The sequence below is a fragment of the Melopsittacus undulatus genome, chromosome 2, assembly GCF_012275295.1.
Source record: "Melopsittacus undulatus isolate bMelUnd1 chromosome 2, bMelUnd1.mat.Z, whole genome shotgun sequence".
NCBI lineage: Eukaryota > Metazoa > Chordata > Aves > Psittaciformes > Psittaculidae > Melopsittacus > Melopsittacus undulatus.
Window position 1 is genome coordinate 66,067,401 of NC_047528.1, and position 26,826 is coordinate 66,094,226.

The following is a 26,826-nucleotide window of genomic DNA, read 5'->3' on the forward strand; positions in this document are numbered from 1 at the left end:
CAAAATGTCATCTGCTTTATGTTAGGTGACTTGCTACAAAGTGCAAGGATTCTTCATGTGCAGATGACCATTAAAAACTTAATAAAATCAGTGTACACAGCACAAGGGATGGTATTCTTCTGAAAATATCTATGGAACATTCTAGTGTGGAGCTTCTCATTTTTATTAAAATCAATTATATTAGGAAATAATGAAACCCTCTTAATTGCATCATATGAGCTCACCTGACCTTTACACCTTGCTGCTCAAACACTGAGTGCTCGCAAAAGGAAATAACTAAATCAAGCCTGGCAGCACATAAGGTATGAAATCTCAAAACATAGAACAGAAATGTTCAACTTGTTGCCACTGATACTCATGAGCACTGCTGCTCACACTGTGGTACTACACAGGTCTGGAAGCAAAAGGATGCAGTGGGAAAAGAGATTTAAGGGATTTTCTCTGTAGGTGACCCCCCTGGCACAGCAGAAATGCACACCAGAGCTTTCACTGACATTAAGCAGAAAGGCCTCACGTCAGCTCTGCACATGACAACAGTTCAGGCACAAATCAAGCTTCTGGGTTTTATCTTCACCTGACATTGCTCAGTTCTAGCTGTCAGCCAAGCCTGTACGAGCCATAGCATCCCTGCACAAGTAGTTGTTTGTAGTTCAGCTGTGCTACGTGTCCTCCCAAAGGCAGGAGCCAGCTCCAGTGATCACTGTCTTTCAGTCAGCTCTGCTTTTTTAAGCCTCAAAACTATGCACAAACCTACCCAGGAAGGTAACATAGCAGTTCCTAAGGCTATTTTATTATCCTAAAATAGGGTAACTATTTCTGCCCTCTACCTGTATCTCCAGTGTCCTTGTCTCTTAAGAAATTTCCACACACAAAACCCCTGAAGCAGGATATATATTGAGCAGAGACATCCACAATCACAGGCATAGCAGGCTGACTTCAGTTACTTGTCAGGACCACTGGCTGAATCCTACAAATACTGCAGAACAGAACAAACCCATTCTGGTGTACCTCAGCATGGCACCCTCTGCAATTAAAACCACCTTCCCACATCCCTTGTCTTCCCCAAGATCCTTTACAAGACTCTTTTCAGTTAAGGAAATAAAACCAAGCACATCTCTGCTTCCACCATCTTCCCAAGCCATTGTCAATCAGGATCTTTTCCAACTGCTCCTCTTCCCACCGGGTTACCTTTTCTGCTGACCCATCCCCCCCTCTCCCATCTCATCCTCCCACTTGCTCCCCCACCAGCCAACACAAGTGACTCCACCAGCCAAGTGGAGTCCCAATGGACTCCCACCCCATACACCAGTCACTGCAAAAGAGGGACCGATGTTTCCTGCAGTACAGCTCAGAGAAACAGGAACTTGCATCCAAGTGAAATACATTTTTATGAGAAAAATAAAATGAAAAAATGGATTGTGTCATATGAGACAATGCCAAGATGCCCAAAACATTTTCTTGTTAACAAATTAAGGACACCCTGAAAAGAGAGCATCAGAACACTGGCATCACAGTGTTACCTTGGATGAGGAGCCCTATATCTCACCTGCAAGAGGTATTTCAGTGACACAGAAGTACACCTACATTTCCAAGGTCAGTTTTGTAGACCCAAAGTTTGCTAAACGCTGCTGAAAGATTACAAGAGACTACAAGAGAGTTAAAGACATTCCAGGTGTACCTGGAGAAAAAAAGAACTTAAAATGGCATTTTCCCCAGTATGACAAACATTCCAAGCAGCAGATGACTGACTGGAACTTCTATAGGGCAGGAGAGCAGCCTGCAGCTACAAGACTTCAAGATTTATTTACTTTAAACCTTACCAGCTGCTGCAGCTGGACAAGCACATCTGTAACACCACTAAGGACATAAGGTTTTGATACAGTGGCATTTTGGGGGAGGCAGTATGTATTTAAACAGGAAATCTGTCGATAAGAAGCACTTATATCTTACCTGAAAATGACTCCTTGAAAAACAGCTTATACTTTTAAAGGCCAATAGACTTATGTATTATTTTAATCTTAATGCTAAAGGAAGATAGGAAAAGCATATTCACAATGTCAACACTTCAGCTGGAAAACTCTGTATTGCAATCCAATGATGCTGTCTGCCCTAGTTTTGAGTCTGTTTAAAAAAAAACAACATGAATTTTATCCACTTGTTAGCTGGGTATAACCACCATCCATAGCTATATCAGAATAAGACAAGTTACAGGGACACAGCTCAACAGCATTAGATTATTGACGTAGTACATGCCACACAGCAGTATCATGATGGGGTTCATACTTGTCACAAAACACCTTAAGGCACTTGGCAAATCTTGTCCTTGTCACTTACAGTAAAAGATGCCCCAAACCTGAAGGAATCTGCAGACACTGTTGCCAGCTTCCCTACCCAGAGGTTGGTGTATCTAGTTTTCCTCTCAGAGAACATGAAATAAGGTGAACATCCAGGACAGCATGCCCTACCTGCCACCTCCAGCTCAAACACCAGAAGACAGCCAGCACCACTCCGTCTCCAGCGAGGTTCAGTCCCTGTGTCCAGGTCGTCTTGGATTTGAGAGGGGAAAATCACTGGACCCCACATCACTACAGTTCACCTCTGGAGAGATTTCCATACCTGTAACCCTCAACTTATGCTGTACTACAACATTTTCTAATCAAATAATGTAATATCCGATTCATCAAAGTAAGCAAGTCAACTTGTTTTCTTTTTCACTGAACCGTGGTGAAAAAAGGTCACTGTTTTATTCAGCATCAGTCACATAACAGTTGTCTGTTTCTATTACTAGAAAGAATTTATTAAAATAGTCCTGAAAGACAGAATTTCTTTCTCCAATAATTTCAAAACTATGCCTTTTAATGCCAATTCCACACAGTCATGGATTGATCGGTAGTAGTCAGTTATAAGCAATCGTCAAGGCACAAGCTCAGCTCTGCACATCCGCTGCAACTTGTTATTGGAAAAAAAGAGATATGCCAGTTACATCCTCACTTAAAAACGCACAATCCCTTTGTCATACACTGCAACAGGAGAAATTAACATTAAACACAGACTACGAAAGGTAAAGGATTTATTTCTGATATGATTTGTAGAGTTAAATTAAAAACCTACTGAATACGTAGTAGATGAACATAACCTTAGTACTTACTTTCTAACAGTTTATTTAATGGTTGGAAGTGTACAACATGAAGTAGGCCTTACGTTTAATATTGTTCAATTTTGCTTATTGTTAGATGAGATTAAAATACAGTAGCCATCCCTTTAGATTATGTTGCAACACTGATCATGTGCCTTGATAAATAGGAACAATAAGTCATTAAATAAACGGTGATGACATAACATGTAGGGAAGACTTTGGATTGTCTATTTAAAATGTCAACGTAATAGGCAATTAAGAATAAAACTTCATTTTAAGTGCACTTCCACATGCTTTGTTTATAATAAAGCAAAAACTTCCTATTTTTTTTTCCAAACACTTCACTCCCTACTCTAAAGCTGTTCAGTTGAAAATGCACTTTCCCCAGTAAACGTCTTTTTTAAAAAAGTAACTAAAATTTCTACCCTTTCTTATGCTAAGAAATGTTTCCTAATTAAAAACACAGTTTATTACAAGACATGTGTAGGCAACATAGAGTGAAATGAGATTTAATTGTTGTGCTGTGACTAAAGTAAAGTTCTCAAGGCTGCAATTTAACATTCCAAGTTCTCCCTTCCGTCTTTATTGATTCTTAAGATTTTGCACAGAAACTCTTTGGGGGCTAGAACAGCAGTAATTGCATCACACTTGTTTTCCAAGACTTCAAGTTTCAAAAGCAAACTCTTCAAAAAGTACAGTTCTTGATTTGATTAGATACAGGGACAAAAATATAGCACATACTTGAAGGTTACATGGTCTACAAATGATGGCAATATTTTCCTTGGGAGAGTACAGTTTGTTTTCTTGTAAATACTCAAAAAGGCTCAACTTCAAGCAGTAATAAACACAAGCAAAAGTGATTTAACCCTTAAAATAAATATTCAGGAAAACCTCTCTGTACATACAAGTGAAAGAATATGTAACACTTTCACGCTAAAAGAAAAAATAAAGATTTTGTTCATATAAGCAGCTGAAATCTGCTGTTCCAGCCCAATGTCCCCAGTAAAGAAGGGAGGCACAAACACAGGTGACTACTGTAGCTCACTATCTTATGGCCTTTTTAGACAGGGACATCATCACCATCATTTTTTAATCCCTTTTTTTAATATATTTTTTTCTATTCTGTTATATTCATTACAGCATGCCAAATCCTTTGGCATATGTGATGGCCTTCAATAATCTCTCCTTAAGCTTTTCTTTGCTCGAGTACTCCGGAAGCAAAAGTACATTAAAGCATGTGTGAGATGTAGGTAACCTGTGGGAAAAACAAAGGGAAAAGAAAAACAAGAATTCAGATCTGGGAACATGCAGTACCTGCAAAGAAATACATCGCTCTTTCACAGATCAAAAATAACGAATTTAAAGAGAATCCACTTTGCTTAAAGATTCAACTGTCTGGATTTAACCAAGTTAACTTAAAAACAAAGAATTTGCTTCCATTTATAAACAAACAAGAAAAATGTAGATTTTTTTTTTCTTTTACCTCTCTGTATCTGGGCCATTTTTGGCTATGATCATCTTTAACTTTCCAAGTCCTCCCACAGGGGCTCTGTCTGTGCCTGTTGTAAACTGTAAGAATAGCCTTTTCTGTTCGTCTGTAAATGAATGGACAATTTCCCAGAATTCCCTATGAAGGAAGAAATCAAGAAGTGAACTGAAATCTGGTATAAATGAGACTCTTGGAAGTAACTGAACTTTGAATGTTTAGTAATCCTTATCAACCCTAACAGCAAGTTTACAAGTTGCATTCAAACCAAACCAGTAACTTCTTTACCAATCAAATGAAATTAAAAAGTAGAAATGAGAATTATTACCAAAGCACTGCAGTTTAGCTGTTTTTAAATGTTATTTTGGCTGATAAATGAAGAATATTTGCAGAACACTTAATTTAGGATTCCCATTTCCTAGGGGATTATACTGGTTCCACTACAATGTCCATTTCTACCACCATCTTAAACACTACAGTACACAAACACAGCTGCTGTCAAGGTTTTCTACCCTCACAGGAAATAGTTAAGTAGTTGGCAAAGTCTATAGAACACTCAAGATACACACTTCCCTAAACCTTGTCTTCAGATTTCTCTAGTAAAAAGGGGACAAGAAGGTAGAAACATCAAAACAACTGAATTTACTTGATTTCTTATTAGAGCAGAATGGTCTACACCTCCAAATAGCTCAGTGTGATTTCATTTTTTTTTAAAACAGCACCAAAGTAATGGTTATTTATTGAAACAGCCTTGGTTATACTGGGGATTATTTAACTGTATGGTATGAGACAAAAAACCCAGGGAAAAATCCCTCTTAATCTTCACCAAAGTTCACTGGAAGCTAAAGACAGTACTTACAACTATGCTCTTTCCTAATGACAGTACTTGAGTAAAGCAGAATTATACATAAGACACTCGAATCTCCAGCACTACAAAAATACTACATCTTACAGTACTATGAAGAAACAGCCGTGTCAAGTGCTTTTCATCTTTCAGAAATCAGAAAAATAATTTACCTAATAATAAGAGAGTCTCTGGTATAGCCACCATCATATTCTGTAGTTTCTTCTAGTGCTTGAAAATCTAAATTCTGTAAGAAGATGACATTTTTTAAAATGACCAGTAGTTAGGTACTTAGGATCAAAAAAGCTCCACTTTCTGGTGTACATTCAGGATTCTTACCCTACTTCCACATATAAGTAATTCAATTTCCTCTGGTCTAAATAAATATTTCAAAGGAGATTCATTGGTCACCATGTGGAATCCTCTCCGAAAGGCCTTGAACTGCTTTTCTACTGATTTATTGAGTATATAGTCAGCATACAGATTGACAAATTCCTGTAAGGAAACAATCCCCAAAAAAACCTTAGTACTTTGACACATGCCACTCGAAGTATCTCCCAAAAATATAAGACCCCGAAATACATGTAATTCTATGTAGATTACCTGGGTTCAGCTTCTACTCAGCAATAATCAAGAACAAGTCTCACATATTTCTCAGACAGGTCAAACACCACATTCAGAAGCATGTATCGATGCTTCCTTTAAAAGATATGCCTGTCCTGCTTACAACTATATTGTGCTATAGCAATTAAAAAAGGCCTTTAAGCTTAAGTCAGGAGTGAGACCAAAGCTTTACAGTGCTACACAATTCTGCATACAGTATCTAAAAATTACAGATTACATTAAAAAATCATCCAAGTGTACCTTTCTATTTTCATTCGTAATAGGAATTTTATCACCGTTTTCCTTTAAATCATGCATCATTGGATTGCCAAAGAGATCCGTATGAGATATTTGAAAAGTTATCATCATATCATCTTCCACACTTCCTTCATACTCTAGCAAGTCTCTCAAACTCTGGTAAAGAACCTAGAGAAAAAAGACAACACATATTTGTCATAAACAAATTTCAGGATTTCACTGAGTAATACCAGAAGGCATAAAATCACCTGCTCAAAAAGGGTTGTTGCATTCTATGACACAAGGCCCCTAAGATCTCCCACGACAGTCCAAACAAAGGTACATTAACCTCAGTGTTTGAAAGAACCAATAGCTGATATTAAAGGAAGATAAGAAAGAAACATGGCAAGGAATGGTAAATCCCATAGAAGATCCTACCAGTACAAAGGAATATTCCTAAATGCAATGGTCAAACCTGTAGCTTAAGAGCTACTGATTACTTCTTTACTGTTCAACTCTCTTGAAACTGTATTTATTTTTGGCATCCAGAACACATTACATTAGTAGGTTGAACATACACTTATTAAAATCAAAGAAAATGCTGTATTTCATATCAACTAAACTCCAAGCAGTAAGCTTCTGTCTTCTACATCTTGATTTAAACCCCAAACCAACTAGAAAGCAATCTTGAAGCTACACAGATGGGCAGTCATTAAGGTAAGCAAACATTTATGCACAAAAAATAAATAAACAAAATCACAAATTAAGTCAGAATTTGATAGGTGGAATCTGAAATTAACTGCAAGAGCTTGCTCTATTCAAAGGACCAACCAGCCTTCCTCCATGATATGCCTCAAGAAAAGCTCAAGACTCCTTTGGAAACCAAAGGCTATGCACAAAAGGAACAATTATTTGGCTGAGGCAGAGGCATAGGACTCAATAATGCAACTGTATTTTTTGTAGTGAAGTAGAAGTAATAAATTTCTCCTCAATGTTTCAATTATTAAGAGTTTATATCTAAGCCTCATCCTTTCACTAAATGTATCCTTTTGATTCTTCCACAGCACCTTTAAAATACCTTGCATTGACAGCAACTGGACTTGGAACTGCTGGTGTGAGGGCTGGTGAACACCATATCCTCCATGCTCTAGCAGCTGGACTCAATATTAAAGGTCTTTTCAAACAGTTGATTTTATGATTCTACTAATCTTTTTCTGAGTAGCCGAAGACTTGCATAAGCACTTATGAAAAGGGAAATGAAACGAAGCATTTCAACTCATATTAGCTAGCATGTGAGAAAGCTACTGGTGATTTTTAATTGCAGATGAAGCAGGGAAAGTCACTGCACAGCTGCTTCTGTTCTCTAAAACACACGCATGGCTTACTGCTTTTGTATAGCCACTGGCTGGGGAGAGATAGGGAAGATGGATACTGACCATTGCTCCCAAACTGTACAGATATTCAGACTGCCTCATCTGTCTTTTGCTTTAAGACAAAAAAAACAAAAGTAAACCTCAAGTGCACCATACCTTTTTGCGTAGCTACTGTTACTTTCATATTTGTTGTAGAAATCTACTTTTACAAATAGATACAGTCTCTTTGGGGAGATACTACGAATAACAGATAATGCTTAGTAGTGCTTATTGATATTAAACAATTTAGGCAGTATATAAAAAAAATATAACAAAGCTTTACTGATACTCAGCCCTATTTGTTGACTTGACAATTCTTCTTCCTCCAAGGAAGATGTAGTAAGAGATTTTATTGCTTATGAATTTATTTAACAAATACAGAGTCTTTAGAAGTCCCTGGTTATTTCACTCACACTTCTGACTGTGATCTTGTATTTGCATTAAACCCGGATTAAGTTGTTGCCTGACAAATGCATCAATGAACTCAAAGAACATAATGAACTTACAGGATGAGAGTCTGCCAGATCACGGAAAGTTCCTTTTTTGCCCATTAGCTTCCTGTAGACAACCATGGGAAAATGTACATCCAGTATACAGTTATTGTAAATAGCCAGCCCCAGTACTATGCCAATCAGTGTAAACTGACCCTCAGTTTCAAAAGAGGACGGATTAAACCAAAACAGTTTTGTAGATTCATCATATGTGAACATCCCTGTAAGAAAAATGAAGTTGAACAATCATGGTTACATTTCAATAAAAATGACATGTAAAACATACCATTATAAACACATTTGCATTAGAATGCCTCTAAAACATGCTTAGCTTAACATTATAGTGAATTTAATGCAAAGAGAACCTACTTACCTTAGGGTAATTTGAGCTGCTCAAAATACTGTTACTAACATTACCACTAGAAGTATGCAGGAGATCTGTGATACAACCTCCTGCAATGCCCACTAAACCTGTACATACACAGCCTTTCATCACCTTCCATTACTGAGTAACCAGGAGCACATTGTCAACATACACTGTAACTTCGATTAATACAACATGGCAAGAAAATAACAGTCAAAACCCATGTGGATGAAATAATCCTGAAGAACTCCAATTACTACAAAGTGATAGCCTTTCCTTAAAGGCTTTTCTAGGTCAGTTCCAGCAAAGGAACAGGACTAGATGCAGCCCTATTACTGAACTGGAAGCTATGAGATTAACCATCACATATAATCTTAAAGAGTTAGATCCCCAACACATTTGGGTTTGGTTTGTTTGTTTAAAGGTACCTGGCAAGGCCCACTGTTGCTGCAGCTATCGCATACATCTGAACTTGAGGAGAAAATGTAACATGAGACTGTGTTTCACAGGAGGGGATAAATCTTTTAACACCTTATCACTGTTGAAAGCAAAGAGGTTTTGCTTTGTTCCCCTATCTCCCTTCATCTGATTTTCTGCAAAGTCCACAAACTGAGTACCTTTACAGAAGTCTTCAACAACCAGCTGAACTGGAACATGCCAGGAGCTACAGGGAGTGGATATGACTGCACAGACAAGAGGATAAAGCCTTACCCTTTTGGCTATAGATTAGCTCTTATGAAACCCAAGTTTGTGCACAGGCTATACACTATTTAAATGAACCCTATAGTAAAATCCATTACCTTACTAGATACTAAAGCGAGATAAATTTAAACCCCACAGACTTAAGGGGAGAGAGAGACTAGTATAGTCACAGTAACCTGTTACTTTTACAGCTCAGTCTCATGATTTCCAGGCAGAGCCTAAGGAAAAGTGCCAAGGCTCCTTCCTCTGAACACAACAGAGTTTAGATGCACATGGACAACAATATGAACTACATTTGCTACAAGGATTTATCTTGTCAGCTCTTAAAAGATATGCTTATTTACAGCCTATTGAGATGGTACAAACTGATTACAAAGCCACAAACAGAGCCACAGAATTAGTCCCAAGACTAAAAACGTCACCTTCAGCCAAGAGATAAAGCCCAAATTCTCATTCGGTGTAAGGAAATGAACTGCAAACTCAATCAGAGACTGGCTATTCCCCAGACCTGAAGATTATTTATCACCGTAAGATAGGACAGGGCCAGCTATTAGGGGAAGCTATTAGGGGAAGCACTTAAATAACAAGACTAACATCAGGTAAGGGGACCAAAAATCAGAAATGGATAAGCAACGCAAACATATATAGGAGAAACATTAAAGAGAACCCTGCATTCCATTTTCTGAATTGACTGAAGTAACTTCTGGATCACTGGCAAAATAAAAACAATTACTTGTACTTTCTGGAAGATGATGGAAGAGTTAATAAAAATAAACAACTCCAACAAATGTCTAATAATTAAGGACTAACACTTTACCCAGACCAACATCTGGAAACAATTTTAATGTGAAATACAACATTTTATTCATTGACCAAAACTAAGACTATAGTACATTAAAATAAAAATAAAACACCAATATAAAATGGAAGCTGTAGTAAGACAAAACCAGTTGTATAGTGTTGGTTGGAATACTGTATGAAGTTATTCCTTCTTCCCTTTTACCATGGTGACTGTTGCTCAAGTTATTACCTCCTTTGAGTAAAACTTGACAGTAGTTTAATATCAAAATACTTGAAATACAATGGCAACAAAGCTTACAGGTATAAGCATGACTACACACATACCTATCAGATGACATTTTAAATTCCATTTAAAGGATTTCCTTCATTTTCTCTGGTAAATAAAGTGTTTATGAATCAACAAAAACCCCCTTGGCATATATGGTGTATAAACTCTTAAACTGCAGGGCATATTAGTAGGTGCAAAAGAAGAGTATGAATGCAAGCTACATTTTCTGGTTTTGCACATTTATGTTAAAAGCCAATAAATACCCTCCCTCCCCCCATCAAATTGATATGAATACAAAAGTGTACCTTACTTTTTACTTTTTTGTTTTTTGAATACAGAAGTGAAATATAAATCACGCATGCACATCTAATCTATTACCCATCTTTATACACAGGGAGCATATATACACTGGCTAGATCTTAGCTGAATCAGACTTGAGTTACTAAATGGGATTATTTCAATATAGGCATCCCATGCAACTTCTGCTTAGCTAAACTCAGGTAAAAAGAAAAAAGAATAAATGTATTTCGCATTGAAAATACACCTTTGTCAAAGTAGTGAGACTTCCTCATTTTGCTATACTCCAATTTATTCCAAGTAACCTTGCCAATTCAGATTCCAAATCCCTCCAAGTTAATGACAGTTTTCAGAATAAGACTTGTCTATGGATCTGTATTGCTTGTTAAAAGAACTGGCTTGTGTACAGTTAATGGTAAGTGCCAAGGTTCAGATCCTATTACTGATTCTGGGGACTTCCTCTTCAACCAGAACAAACTGAACTTTTATGTTTATATTCATCAATTTTCTAAGCTACAAAACCAGCAGCTTTATTTTTTAGAACAGCTCAATGAACCCAAATTAACTAATGGCTACATGCTGTTGTGCTTCTCTAATGGAAGCCTAAACAGGAACTGCAATGTGTCATCATCGTTCAGAAACTGTGAAATTAGTATAAAAACCTGGTAGGTCTCATTTCTATTCTAACACAAAGTATTAGTAACATTTTAAGACATTTTAATCTTCTCATAGCAGCAGACCAGCTGCATATTAAAAGCAGTACGTCCCTGCAAGCATGAAGCAGAAGCATTAGACACTGGTGCAGGGAGCAAGCAGGGGAAAACAGAAAAAAAAGGCAAGATGGAAATGTGACTGTTAAAACACAAATATAAAACGTTGGCTCTGATATATCAAAATCTCTTAGTTCTACGTAAATACAATGAAATTTGACATTACTGCTACACTTTGGATTTGTACCCCTTTTAGATGAAATCATTAGAGGAACTGAGACTATCAGATGTTTTAAGCTGGAGGAAGGGGAGGAAATAAAAACTCACCATAAGTCCTACTCTGGTATTACTGCAGAAGCTCTTCCTCTTTGGTTTGATTACTAATTCTAGAAGCTAATCACAAAGCAGAGCGAGGAGAAAGGTGAGAGAACAAACACAGGAACCCTGCAAAGAAACCCTATACTACCGATTTATATCCAAACAGGCAGTGGTAGCTTTCACTAGCTATACACAGAGCTTTTCATCATTCCTCCTTAGGAGGATGACTGATGATAAAGACATAGTGAGCCTCAAGTGGTCAAATACTCGCATGATCACCAAGAAATCTGGAGAGCTTCAGAAGGAAGCAGCAGCAGATACAGAAAGGCACTGCATAAACATAGAACAGCCCAGGTTGGAAGGGACCTTGAAAGATCATCTGCTCCAACCTTTTATGTGAAAAATGGGATAAATCAGTAAATTCTTGTAGCACATACCAATATCTGGATTGAAGATTTCTTCCACAACCAGTTGAAAAAATTCTTTGGAAACACCTCCTTCATCTACCCCTTGCTCTCCTTCAAATTCAACATACAATTGCTTCTTCAAGTCTGCAGGATTTTCCATGGCGATCATCTCTAGCTATTGAGTGAACAGAAGTATTTCATTAGTAAATCTGTTTATCAGAAGAGTCTATTGAATATCAAATAATGAAATCAAAACTACCCTCTGAACCCAAGAAAACAAGTATAAATCTCAACAGTAAAATAACAGAAACCAATAGTAACACTAAATCACTCTAAGCCTGTATCAAAATCTGGGGATTAACACAGCAAGAAACTTACCACAGATCTGATCTGTTAGCCAATTAAGACTGTTAGCCTTCTCCATTTCTATTCTTTTAAGCACTTATTTAAAATAAGTTATAGCATTGTGTTGCACAAAATTAACAGAAAACAGTATGAGAACAAGATTACTGGGATAATTAAATTCATCTGACAATGAGAAGAGACTGCAATCTGATCCACATGTTTGACAACAAATGGTTTTGTGAAGGGATTACACAGATATGTTTTCAGAGTGAAAGACAGAAGACAAGCCTTTGACTGGTAATTGCATCTCACAAAGAAAGAGCTGGAGAAAAAAAAACAACACAACACCCCAGAAATTAGAAGAATACTCATATTACAGTCAAATTGGTCTCCTATCCTCTTGACTCTAATGAAGAAGTCTCAGAAATCTCTTGTTCTTATTTCTTCAGTGCCTTTAAACAGATCTACTGCACTGCTTCCATGAAAGTGAATATTCAGTTAAGGTAAAATACCAGTTATAACATCTCACAGGAAAGGCCTTCATGTCTACATAAAGGCCATTACATGTCTTTCGCTTTCTTACAACAAAAATGTATCCTTTCGGTTAATCAAAAGTTCTGCAAGAATATCTTGCAGCCGATAATATGCAGCTTAAAAGGATAAATATATTGGTTAAATTCGTGCAACATGATTATATTAAACATGTCTTTGTGGCAAAGAAGAAAACGCAACAGCAGTAAAGCACAAATGAACCTGTGCATTCCTCTACCAAGACTGTATTAATGGTGAGATTTGCCTCTAATCCAGACTACCGCAACCTGTACTTACCACCAGGTGTCCTTAACACGCTGAATCACTTCTATTCCACTGCCCTACTTTATCCACACACACATGCCAACACATTCTTTACATCCCAGAGTTTTACTACACAATTGTAAAGGCGAACAGGAACAGAACAGAGAAGATAAAGGCAGCAATAATCACACCATCAACTCAAATGACATCACCAGTAAGACACATTTTCTCCTGGTAACTGCCAAATCAACCAGCCCATGTTTCAAGCAGCACAGCAGGGGCAGATGTGAGACAGTGCTAAAGGCAGTTAGCATTAACAGGTCTGGAGACTCTGAAGCTCCTCGTGCAAAAAGAGCATGTGGAGAAAACTGCACTACTGGGAATTGAAAACTAGTGTCAGAAGGAAACAGAGTGTAACTTCAGATCATATAAAGCTCAGGTAAAAAAAAAAACAACAAACCCAAACCAAAACAACAGGCAAATCATGAATACCCCAATAAAGATGGCAAGTCAGATCAGCTGACTGGGACCAATACTGTCACAAGATCATCTGGAAAACATAGTTATGTACTACACAACCCATTTGTTATTCTATTGCACACTAGTTGCAGTGAAATGGTTTTGCCTTTAAGGAGACCAAATAATATTTATTTCTTGAAATTCACTGTACTTTTTATCAACAACACTTCTGCAGCAAAACTATGTCGTGGTGTGCATCCCCTGCCTTGCTATTCTCATCACATACTTCCCCTAAAATGTAATCTTTTATCTTGTAAAATCGTTAAAACCTTAAAATTATACATCTTACAGACATGTAAAATCTTTTCTTCCTGAAGAGGACAACAATGGAGCTTAAGCCATGTTTCAAATACAACTGAGATTTTCAAAACAGAGAAGTCGCATTTATTTCAAGATCTTCAATACTTGTTATACATTCAAGCGGGACAGACAGTTCTCCTAGGTAAGTCTCTTCCACTTACAACTGGCAGTAATAATGGCTCATTTTTATTCTCCCCAGTTATGGCTGTTGCAGTATATAGCATCAGCAGTTTTCTATTTTGCAATTTTCATTAATTTTGAGGTGTTCTGAAAAAGCAAGTATTGCCTTTGCATGTCTTTTGGGACATGCAACCCTTTGTTGTAGTGTAAAGGCTCTTTTGAGTCATAGAAATACACTTCTAGTAAGGAGAGTTCTCATATTTATAAATATTAAGAAATTAAAAATATTTCAAAAATTACTTTTTTGGCTGAGAACTATACTGCAATGAATGATGTAAAAGAAACACAGTGTTTAAAAAAAGGGGAAGGAAGCACTTGTAGTTGAGCAACACTGGCTGGACATACTGGAACAGTGCACTGGATGCCTAGGAGGGAGTCAGAGAAAGGATTACCAGAAAGCCAGTATTTTGAGTCAAAGCCTAATGTTCGTTGAAGTAGATTCTATAACCAGGACAATGTTGCTAAGCTGCTCAGCTGAAGGTTGTGGGTTTAGCTCCCTTTGAACATCCTGTCTCAACACTGACATTCCACAAGGAAATTGGAACTGAGTGGAAAACACAGCATTAGTCATGATAGTAGAGAGGCACTAATTTTAGCAGAACTGCAGCAGTGTTTCTATAGCAAGGACATACGAACTTCAGAAATACATAACACCAATATGACAACATTAAAAAGCTTGATGTAACACCAGAGTTTGGCTACCACCTTAAAACTGATGGTAGCTGAACTAATTTCTATTCAGTTGAAAACAGTCAAAACCCCCTTCAATTTCTAGTAATGTAACATAAGAGTTCTCTTTCAGGCAACGGCAGGAATACTTTTCTCACTAGAAGGCAGAAATTACATGAACACAACCAATTCAATCTGAAAGCACCAGTAACATGTCATGACAAGTCCATCACTACATTTTTCTGAAAACCAGCATGTGAAGTAAGGCTTCAAATGACTAAGCAGCATCCTTGCCAGCAGTACTTTATGGTTCATGTATACGCCTGAGTGGTGCTTGCATGTGTCAACACAGTCACTCACATTCTGCATGCAACCAAGGTATACTGGTGCTGAGATTTAACAGGACACACAAACATCAACTTAGTCCTAAAAAGGACCAAAAAGGTCCTTAAGTACTTTGTTGCTAATACACTGTGAGAGAATCTGCCTACTGGCTTCAGCACATAACAGCTCGTGCTCATCAATATATTCAGCAGCCATTTACAAGCAAAAGGCCTGCTGCCTGACAGCTATCTACGTTCCATGTGAAATTTGTCAAACTGAGTTTCTAATTTGTGAGCAAGTAACAGCCAGACTCTGATGAAGGAATCCACATTTTCACTTGCACAACTTGTGTATTGTAGCTCACACCTATTAAATTACTGCTACCTGAGAATAAATCCACATACAAATAGCTGTTGAGTATAAAAAGGGGATGATGAAGAGGGGATTTAAGGATAAACTTCCTTTCAATACTACCACATCCAGATAACATAATGGAACAGAAGTACAGCTGTCCTCTTGAACCTGTTAGATGCAATAAGGCATATTAACTGTTTCCAAAAACAGCAAACTGAGTTAGCAGCTCCCAGATGTAAGGGCTCCTTAACAAAAGTGGGGACTAGAGCTTTACGAATTTCAACATTCCTCACCCCAATGACTTTTCAGATTAGCATACATACAACTATACAATACGTAACGTAAAGAAAGCATGTTTCATTAAGTCTATTTCAATGAAAAAGTTTCTGATGCAAGTTTCATACATGCAAAGAAACTGAAAAATGAATATGCAAATACAGTTTTTTGCTAGATGTACATGTTTCAGAGTGAACTGTGATTCTCTTAATAAGCAACACTTAACAAGTTACTGCGTTTAAAATGTATTGCTTCAAATTCTCAAGAAAAAATCCTGCAGTAGTAATAATAACAAAAATCACTTACCAGTGCTCATGTTTGTTTTAATGAAGTCCAAACAGTGAGATGTACATACTGAATTCTAGAGAAATCCAGCTTGATAATCACTCAATTAACTTGATCAATTAGTAGAGAAAGACTGGTATAGTCCATTTGCAAGAAGAAATTATAAAGGCTGATATATTTGCTTGAAAAATGCCCAGCATCAATAAGGGAAATATGAGTAAGAATCTCAGCCTCATTTTAATAAATACTTATGAAAATGCTTTTATCAGGAAGTTCTCAGAGTTATTCTATATACAGTTAAAACAGTCTGCACTGACTGTTCTGTAAAGACACAAGTCTAGTGACCCAAGTATGTAATTACTTTGAAGTCTTTAAATATTCAAACTCCAGAAATAAAAAATGCAATTCAAGGGTAAAAATATTTGTAATCATGATTACTTATCTGTAATTTAAGCACCTTTGGAAATGTTTTGCCACTAGACAGATCTAAGAATATGCTTTTACTAAAGAATATTATCTTGGCAATATCTTTCTGATAGTTATCAGTGAGACCCTTCTGAAGTTCAGTAGTGCACCCAAACCCACAACCATTACTGATACAAACTCATACAGTGTAGCTTTCACTTAGGTTTTATGCTGTCAGTGCATGGTATCCATCTTTGACTAGAATCACAGATAGAACAAGCAACTTTAAGGATTAGTACTCAAGACTGAAGACTTATTTCAGACCAGTTAGGAAGTGGAAGTGTAAAAATTACTAAAATCACTTCTCAATCTGCTACAAGAAGTACCTGTAACAACAGCATGAAATTCTTAGATCAGGAACTCACAGAAGAAGCTGAGAGACAACAGCATGGAACAGCACTTCCCTTACAACACTTTTCCAGCAGATTTGCACCTTAGAGACTGAGGTTTGTGCGTTGGTCACAGCAAAATACCTGTAACACCCATTACCTTTAGATGGATCTTTCTTTCATAAAAAGCTACAAGTTTTGGGCAAAGATATCCACAATTTTAAGGTAGTCAGGTAAAGCTGCTTGTGTTAAGCCTGCTTCCTGATAATATGAGCAGGTGCTATGAGTTAAGAAAACCAGTATTCCTCATTAAATTTCTTCATGCCATCCTTTTATGTACTCTGTCATCTTTTTTACCACTAAGAGGACTTGCAGTCTCTCTGAAGAGACTCTAGACTCCCCTAATGCATTTCTATTGCATTGGTTTTGATATTAAAATGGGAAAAACAAGAGACAAAGACAATGTTTACTACATGTTCCATTTGGTCCTTTCTTAACTCCTAATACTTCTTCAGGAATATCCAAAATCTCTGAGCACTGACACTTCGTATCATCAGTTAAAATGTATCAATAGCTAAAAGGTGACTCTGTAGACCCTTTACATATATTAATCAACACAGCTTTTTCTTAAGACCACACCATCTTACAACAGTTACCTTGCTGCACCTGTTTGAAATGGCATATACTCTCTGGCAAGAATGGCAAGCCTTCACTCATCTCCATTTTAGTGAACATAATCTATTTACTTCAAGAAATTCCTGGGCTGCACAGTGTAGCTCAGACTACTTGAATTTAGAACAATTTTATCTTTTTCCTTTATTTTCTATTCCAGAATAAACAGTTTTAAAATCTTACTCTTCTTGAGGCTTTGACAGAGTCACATCACCATAATTAAGCATGTTCTGACAGCTTAAATTAACAGCCATAAGAGGATCCATGGCAACTGCCCAGGCATGTATTCTCAGACTGCTAGGCTGCGCAAGGGCTGCTGCAAGGACACCACAAATTAGTATGTTTGAGCTTAATCTGATTTAAATTACCTAAATTTCCAACAGACCAAGAGCGTGTGCAGCAGTAACTGCTGTGACCCCACTGTGATACAGCAGCTGCACTAACTTGATGTTGCCCATGTGCCTTCTGAACAACAGTAAGCATATTTTTACTGTCCTCAAAGATTTCAGCTTCCTTCCACAACAAGCAATATGTGACCTTTTCTCATATTTACAGATTTTCCTTTCCATCATGAGCATGAGGAGGAAGGTCTGCTTCCTCTCTGCTAGAACAGACATCAAAACAAACATCTCCCCAAAACTAGCTCTTATCCTTTTTTAGCCCATTGCCTCCTAAAGGGATAGCACTGTCCCTCCCTTTTTCCCAGTATTTATGTATTAGAAAGCTGAGCAAAGAAGTAAGCTCCATTACTTTAATGTGCCAGAACATAACACGATACAAGTGTACCATGGGCCTGATGGGATGCACCCACAAGTACTGAGAGAGCTGGTAGATGTTATTGCTATGCCACTTCCCATCATCTTTGAAGCAGCATGGAGAACAGGAGAGGTGTCCAAGAACTGGGGAGAAGATAACATCCCTGTCTTCAAAAAATGCAAGTAGTAGAACCCAGGAACCAACTGGCCAATGAGCCTCACCTCCATCTCTGGAAAGGTGATGGAATAGCTCATCCTGGATGTCATCTCCAAGCATGTGGAAAACAGTAAGGTTTATTAGGAGTAGTCTATGTGGGTTCACCAAGAGGAAAGCAGTGGATGTTGTCTACCTTGACTAGGATTTTGACACTATCTCCTGTAACATCCTCATAGGTAAACTCAGGAGGTGTGTGTCAGATGACTGGACAGTGAGGTGGACTGAGAATGGGCTGAATGGCAGCGCTCAAAGGGTTATCAGTGGTGGAGTCTAGTCAGAGGACTGTAGCTTGTGGTGATCCCCATGGGTCAGTACTGGGCCTAGTCTTGTTCAACTTACTCATCCTTGGATGAAGGGACAGTATACCCTCAGCAAGTCTGCTGATAATACAAAACTGGGAGGGGTGGCAATTCCCAGGAAATAGCTAGCTCATCTGGAAATTCAGAGGTACACAGAAAAATCGAGGTGGGAGCTCATTTAGGGCTCTCACAATTGATCTTCAGCAGCAGTTAAAATCATCAAATTTAACTAAAAGTAACAGCTGAGCTGAGAGGTAAAACCAGGTACTTCTTCCAGGTACTAGTCTCTAAATACCTGTCTGGCTCTTCAGCAAGCTTTAAAGCTATGTTTGAATTTACAGTTCTGCAAACAGTGTTGTGCTTTAATAACACTACAGAAAAATGAGCTTCTGAAAAATAACAGCTTTAAGTAAACAACTAGAAGTAGGTAAAGTCCTAAAATTAAAGGGCATACTTACAGGAAAATTTTCTGTGAAGTATTCTTTATAGTTTGTATCCTGCATTAAGTCCTATCTTCCAAAAATGTATAAACAAATGGCTTTAAGTTTTACTTTAGGAAGCCAGCATACTCAGAAACAAGCTGCTCTCACAGTTCTCACGTACCAACAGGTCTGTCTTCTCCTTCCTCGGTCATACCAGTATTTGCACTAAACTGCAACAACTCTTAAGGAAGTGAGAAACTCTACTTATTCAGGCACTCCACACTTTGCATCTCGAAATTCAGAAGTGCACAACAAGAGTACACAACTGAAAAGTTTTAATTCCAATTTCCATTTGAAAAGTTCTGCTATCAGAAGATGATCCAAGACACTCCAGAGGACAAAGAAAAAATACCGAAACAGAAGAATAAGCTGTAACTGCAGAATCTGTTAATGGGGAATAAGAACTATTTGACACTTTAAAATACCCAAGTCTGCATCCACTCAGAGTAGAAGCAGTTCTGCCTAACATACAAATCTCCAGCAGCATGTGTAAAATTCAAATTTAATATGGTAAAGCTATTTGAGTTTCTTCTAGAGAAATCTAGTACATAAACCACTGCACTCACACACAGTCATAGAATCATAGAATAGTTAGGGTTGGAAAAGACCTTAAGATCATCTAGTTCCAACCCCCCTGCCCACATAGTTTGCAGTAGTCAGAACCAACAAACTTAAGTTCCATGTTGCTGCATGACTTACCCGGACAAGCGCATCATCTATGATGTGATCACGTCTCACTTTAAGTCGCAAATATGGGTTGAGCTGCTGTCCTTGAACTAAACTGTAGAGCACAGTTATACGTCTTTCACTGTACATCCGGATTCTGTTGTCATAATACAATCCCAGATTCTTGGTAACAGCATTCAATATGAAGGGGCAAGTCATAAAAGAGAATTTATTTTCTGTTTCTACTTTGAAGAAAGTGTAGTCTTTGTCCATTTCTAGAACATCATTCAGTGGTTCATTAATAAATTCTTCAAATGGGATAAGTGGTTTTCTGCAATCTATAGTTTTAACACCAAGTTCAGTTTCCAGTGGGTCCACTCGAGGACCTTTTTTATTTCTTCTTTCCTCACCCAACAGCTCTTGAAGTGTTAGTTCACTTGATTCTGGGATGGGTTCTTCATCTTCCTCTTCATTATGATCTGTATCCACATCCCCTCCTACTACATTTGCATAGTAAACCATTTTCAAGCACTTTGAAGCAGCAACAACAGCATCATCATCATTCACTAGGTTACGACTACTGAACTCATTGCTTATGACTTTGTAAGTAATAAGCTGCTGAAATGTTTCCATCATTCTCCGAATTTGGTCTGCTCTGTACTTAGACCACAATCTGACCAGTTTTGCTTGAGCTGCAAGGGGCAGTTTGCTCATTGCTTTGCAAAACAACGGTAGAGCCATTTCCAGATATTCTGGGCTATGAAGATTGCCATTCTCCATAACAATAATAAACAAATTCAGATAGTTAGGATCCCGAGAGTACACATTATGGTAAGTCAAGTCACATTCCACATTAGGTGACAAGTACACAAGTGCATTTAAAAAGGCAGTTTCTATTTTTTCATTAGAAAGTAATCTATCATAGACCCGTCTGACTGCTTCAATATCTACAGACACTTCATCCGGGCCTAGTTTTTGGAGGTTATTATCTCCCTGTGTATTATCACCTATTCTTGATGACGAAGATGATGATGCACCTGAATCTTCTTCCATAGCAGCAGCCGAACAGGCAGCTTTTTCCTTTTCATCTTCATCTTTGTCTTCATCCTTTCCTTGAAGAGACTTGAGCTCCTCCTTGGTGTGCTGCTTGGCTTTTCGGAAACTCTGTACCAATGCTTCAGCACTAGAAAATACTCTCCCAATCACCCGGATTAAAGGGGAATAATCCTCTTTCTCCCGACATAGTTCAAGAATTTCATATATCTTGTCTTCTGTTAGAAAAGTCACATCTATAAAAAGATAAAGTATTAATTTTATTAAGATAAAATACTTCTGATTTGCTCTACTCAATGTGTATCATCAGTAACACTAGGAAAAAAAACCCAACCCAAAACAGTGTCAGTGTTGGATAATTTTAAGACATATTTTATAATTTCCTTAGAATCACGATTTCATTCACTATGATTGTGTAAAATATCTTATTTATGGATGTTGATCCCTGATAGAGAACATGCTCAACAGTAAAACTGTTTTGCAGCCAATAAGCTGCATTTGGTAGTTGACAATATTGTATCATCTAAACAAGAGCAACTAAATCAATCACTAAGATGTTTAATCTTTGAAAGACTTAATGAGCATGACTCTGTGACAACACAGTCTTCTGGTAAATCTGCACAATTAATGTGTAAGTCATTAAACTATACACCAACTGCATCAACATCTTTTTTCAAACACAGCAGATATGTACGGACTTCACACATTATTTCTCCCTTAGAAGTAGACTTTTAAAAAAAGATCCAATAATTAGTTTTGTTGAATATTAATGGAAATATGAAATCTTGCTTTTATTTTTAATGCTTTCTGCAACTGTTTTCATTCTAAACTGATGCCTGAAAATCCTCTCAAAACCCACAATACATGCTCAGAAATTTATGCTGCCTTCTAAATTACACAGTTGAGTATGTGGGTTATTTCTTTGTACATTAGCCTCAGCAAGACAAACATCTTGAGTATACTCATCAACATGCTATTCAGATGAACAAGCTGGTTTACATGCATCATCTGCATGCACTCCAAATACCTGCCTGTTGCCACCTCTCCCCCAAACCCCTGATATGAAACAAGTCCTTTTTTTATTTGAAATCTCTTTTCCAAAGAGGAAAGATTTATATCTTTTCTATGCTTCTTCTCAAACAGAACCCACAGATTCTTTCACTTCAGGTGATGATTTAGAGTAGGATTATCACATTATCAGACCCTGAAAAGATGTTCTAGTTTAAGCAGATTCTTCTGAACTGACACATAATTTAGAACTAAAACAGAATCTGTTTAATAACATCTCTGGAGATGTAAAAAACGCTCATTACAGCACTGTATTCACCAATCATGCTAGAACAACTATCTGCAGAAAAAAGGAAGTGTGTAATTTTAATAAAGATAATCCTATGTTAAAAGTAGTTTGACATGTGACTGCCTACACTAATATTCATTCCAGGCAGTCATTAAATTAAAAATACAAAGTAAATGATGCCAAGACAGACAACCTATTGATTTCTGCAGATTCCTAAGCCATTGTTAGAGCACATACAACACAAGAAAGACTAAGCTTATGTCACACTACTGAGATTGACTTCCAAGCAATTCAAAGACAGTGAAAAAGCTTCAAAACTAAAATCTGTCCTGTTAAAACAACAAGAGCATTGAAAATACTATGAAAGGATTCAAGCTTAGTGCAACATCTCCATTTGTATCTGCTGTGGTGCATGTTCCACAAGCAAACTTGACTAAAAGAAAATTTACTGCAGATACAGATGCTGTCTCATGCCATAGCTCTTCAAAATGAGGACCACAGCCTCAAGTTCACCAACTCTGGATTGCATAAGTTATTCACAGCATAAAAATTATCAGCAAAAGTTGACTATTTAACAGTATAATTCAGATTTCTGTACTTACAACAGGAATTCCCTAGTCATCCTTTTAAAGGTTTCAGTATTTAGTATCAAAGAATCTAACCATGTGCTATTTCCAGTTAAAATATATAGTATTATTATTAACAGTTTCATAACAGTTCTAAATCACATCCTTTGACCATCCTTTGAGCTATCAGAAGAGTCTGCCCCATTTTTACTTTACAGTAGTGAGAGCAGAATAAATGTAGTGTAGTACAGTACAGTAGGGAGAGAAATTTTCTACTAACTCAAGTCAATTTCAGTTGACCTGTGTGTGGATATGTGAGGTTTTACATGCCTTCTCTTCTCACCCTTCCTATTACAACTAAGTGATCCAGCAAAGTAGGTATCTCTTCTCAGACCTCAGTTTCAGTAATACTCCATGACAAATCTGTACATGAAGTCATGCTTTAGCTATGATCCTTGACTGTGAGAAAGACTGCATGTGGCATACACATTGCCAACAACACTCCCCAGTTAACAAATTTATTAGTTATCTTTTCATTATCCCTTATGGAAACTTCATTATGATTGTACGCTCACTGCCTGTCCACTGATGTTCTCTGCTTCCCATTTCATGTTTTGGTCAAACATAAGTTTCCACAGGTTAAAAATAGCTTCCCAGGTAATGACACAGATTTTGAAATGGCACTCTCTCTACGACTACATTTGTTACCAATACTTTTTTATAGATTTGTAATTTCACCATTCCCTTCCTCTTTTTGGACAGCCATCTAAGATATTACTGACATCCTAACAACAGCCTACAGGTACATTTTTCTCATAGGGCTTGGCAGTACAGAAAAGTAATTTAAGTTATTATTTCTGAAGGTTATTTCTTTTGTTTTATTTAGAACTTTCAATCCTATGTCAAGCATAAAAGCAAGCTGCATATCCCTCTTTCTTGGCTTAACTGCAGTTTTCCCAGTAACTGTTACTGCAGATGGATTTAAAAAACCCAAAACAATTCAGAGTGCTGAATTCCTTAGACATCATCCATTTCCAAAGGTAATTAAGAGTCTCCAATGGGCTTTAAGAATGCATTAATGATCTCTGTCCATACAGCTACAAAGACGGGTCAATAATTGAGATTCCGCAACAGATCAAGTCTGAGTCACTGCTTTAGACAACAGACTGACTCTGCAGATGATTTGAGAGGACTCTTAGACATCTATCTTGGGGAGAGAGGACAGTATGGTCAGAATGAAAGAGGAAAGTTCTGTACATGCATGCCTCCATTAAAAATACACAAAATCAAGAGACAAATCACAAAACACACCTAATGTTCCTCTTGCCCATCTCACAATACACTGGCTTCCCTTCCCCCTACCGTTTGCCTCTCTGCTTACTCAGATCATAAATAATTTTGGGACAAATTTATCTGTGCATCAGATAAAGAACAAACAGATGCAAGTAGGTATTGACTGGAGCATCTTATAACACAGTACTATGTTTATTGCTGATTCTGTAGGGCTTTTTCATTCTTTGCTGTAAACAGTTTCACCTTCTTTAGATAAAATGAATGAATCTGAACTTCTGTGTTTATACCACTTACAGCAATGATACTTAAAGGTCTGTTCAAAGGTTAATGGCTTTAATTTCATTTAGCTTCTGCTTGCACCATTGGTTTTGGCAATACTAGTGTGTATTTACTATCCTACAGAGTTTAAAAAGCTAACTAGAAGTTACAAAAGACATACAGAACAGTTTTAATTTTCGTACACTGGCTTAGAAATCGCTTTGCTTAATTTTTAGCTTGGCTGAAGTACTGCCTACCATCCACTGTATCATTTTTAATTCATCTGTTTCTTAACAGAACTGGAACTAGTTAAAGCATAACCTTTGTAACTCATTAACTACAGAAGAGTTGTGAAACTAAAGCAGACATACAAGAGCATTTAAAAAACCCAACCTCTCCATATCTGCAAATCCAGTTATCTTAGAAAGCAACAAATGCACATGGATTTTAACAGGGACATGGTAAAGATATAGATTTAGAATCAGCATTAATCTAGCCATTTTTCAGATTCTACAGTAAAATATTTGACTGCCCAATATTGTATTTTAAAGTCAGAGGAAATCTCCCGCATTCAGCGGAACACCACCACAGCGAATTCCGTAATTATGCATATGAAATATATTTTATGAAAAAAACTAAAGTAACTTCTTACCTTTAAAGTCATCTCTTGGGCCTTGCATTTCCTTCTTGTTCATTTTTCTGTCAGTGCAGGAATTGTTATGGGCACCTTTGGAATTGTTTTCTAGGTAAGCTGAGCTCGTTCCTTTCTTGGAGGGATGAGGATCACAGAGTTTTGCATTAATCTTATAAAGCTCGAGGGCCTTAATGGCTGCTGCATTGTTATCCATACGGAGAAAAGTTGGACAGGAAGCACAAAATTCATTCGTGCAGGCTTCATTTCCACAGCCCTCAGTTAACTGGTGGTAGTAGCGCTCTATTAGATGCTTTGCAGCTGCTCGCTTCCTGTAGCAAACATTCAAACAGTAAGTACAAGGATTAGTAGAGCTTTCACATACAAAGCTCATTCAAAAGCATCAGCAAGGCAGAGATTAGTCAGGCACCGAAACACAAGATTTCTGTGTCAGAAAGGACACATCAGGAGGGTTTTTTAAATGCAGGATTCTCATCTTTACAAATGCAAGTATATTTAACACAATTTAATTTGTGGGTCCTATGTAGGTGGAAGGTAAATCCTACTTATGCAGTTTTCAGCTTTACATTTTAGTGCTACAGTGGACACAATCTTGTTCAGTTCTGAACAATCTCAATTATCACTGTAAGAGAGACCAATTCAGATGCAAAGCAACGCTCCAAATGAAACAGAACTGGATCTCACACAGGTGATTAAGTCTGATGTATAGTACTGAGGTATAATTGCCACTGGCAGACAGAGGGAAGAGATATGAAATACAAACAATTCAGGCATTTATTTAGTAACACTATCAATACTACACCAATACGATCTAAAGCCTTTAAAAATCTAAACCATTTTTAAAATAAGATTTCAGATGACTTAACGTTTCAGATATTTAGTCTGTTTAAATCTGTAGGAAAAATATTGCTTGGTTAGTTAAACTGATGACAAAACCACAACTACAGATGAGCTCAAGGTTGAATATAATTCCCCTCGGCTTAATAAGGTATATGGTTCTCAAAAAAGTTATTCACCAAATCCTATCCTTTCTCCTCCAATTATACATGGCAAGTATGTACGCTGAAAAATTACATGTGCATTACTATATAAGTCAATGTGCTCAGTAATATATATACACACAAGAAAATTTGACCGACCAATTATTAAGGTCACAGACTTATGCAGAAACATGCAAATAGTAAAGAAATCACTGGAAAGCTGCAGGTAACTGGGACAGAAGCAGCTGCATGCCGCACCTAGAGTGACATATTTGACCACATTTTGGCAAGAAATGAATTTTTGGTGGTTTAAGAAAACAAGTTATTAAAGAAAAATACCAGATATGAAACACTTCAAACATTTTGATTAGGTGAAACATGGGAGCTTTTTACCTAATTTTAGTGATACAGTACTATAAAGATTAGAACTTATGAAGCAAGATTTTAATCAGAAATTGTGTTAAAGTTGCCTCTTCCAATGCTAATGCATGCATAGATTCTGCACAGAACAAGTATTAGAGAACTGAAGTGCTAGACCGACTGGTACTACTACTCAGTACTCTAGGTCTTAATACTGTTTGGTTAAATATCACGAGTTTCAATGTAGCCGCTTCAGAAGGGAAAATGCCCTCAAGTTCTGAAAGTAACTATCGAGGATATATTATTCACCAATAACACCTTTACTCCTTCCTTTTCACCCTTCAAGATCTCATGAGCTT

At 37.3% G+C, this 26,826-nt stretch overlaps 1 protein-coding gene across 5 annotated transcripts in view; it reads right to left on the reverse strand.

Moving 5' to 3' along the window:
• Positions 1 to 3,053: 3,053 nt before the first annotated feature.
• UBE3A (ubiquitin protein ligase E3A) overlaps positions 3,054 to 26,826 on the reverse strand; it is a 53,911-nt gene continuing 30,138 nt past the window's right edge. For all 5 annotated transcript variants that reach the window (XM_013129602.3, XM_005151390.3, XM_031050963.2 and 2 more), the window contains 9 exons: positions 25,128 to 25,438; positions 20,042 to 21,297; positions 12,107 to 12,251; positions 8,225 to 8,430; positions 6,331 to 6,495; positions 5,806 to 5,961; positions 5,640 to 5,713; positions 4,620 to 4,763; positions 3,054 to 4,391 (listed from right to left, as the gene is read on the reverse strand). In XM_013129602.3, coding sequence (XP_012985056.2) covers positions 4,271 to 4,391; positions 4,620 to 4,763; positions 5,640 to 5,713; positions 5,806 to 5,961; positions 6,331 to 6,495; positions 8,225 to 8,430; positions 12,107 to 12,251; positions 20,042 to 21,297; positions 25,128 to 25,438 — 2,578 coding nt within the window. In that variant the 3' untranslated portion in view covers positions 3,054 to 4,270. The remainder of the gene's footprint in view (positions 4,392 to 4,619; positions 4,764 to 5,639; positions 5,714 to 5,805; positions 5,962 to 6,330; positions 6,496 to 8,224; positions 8,431 to 12,106; positions 12,252 to 20,041; positions 21,298 to 25,127; positions 25,439 to 26,826) is intronic.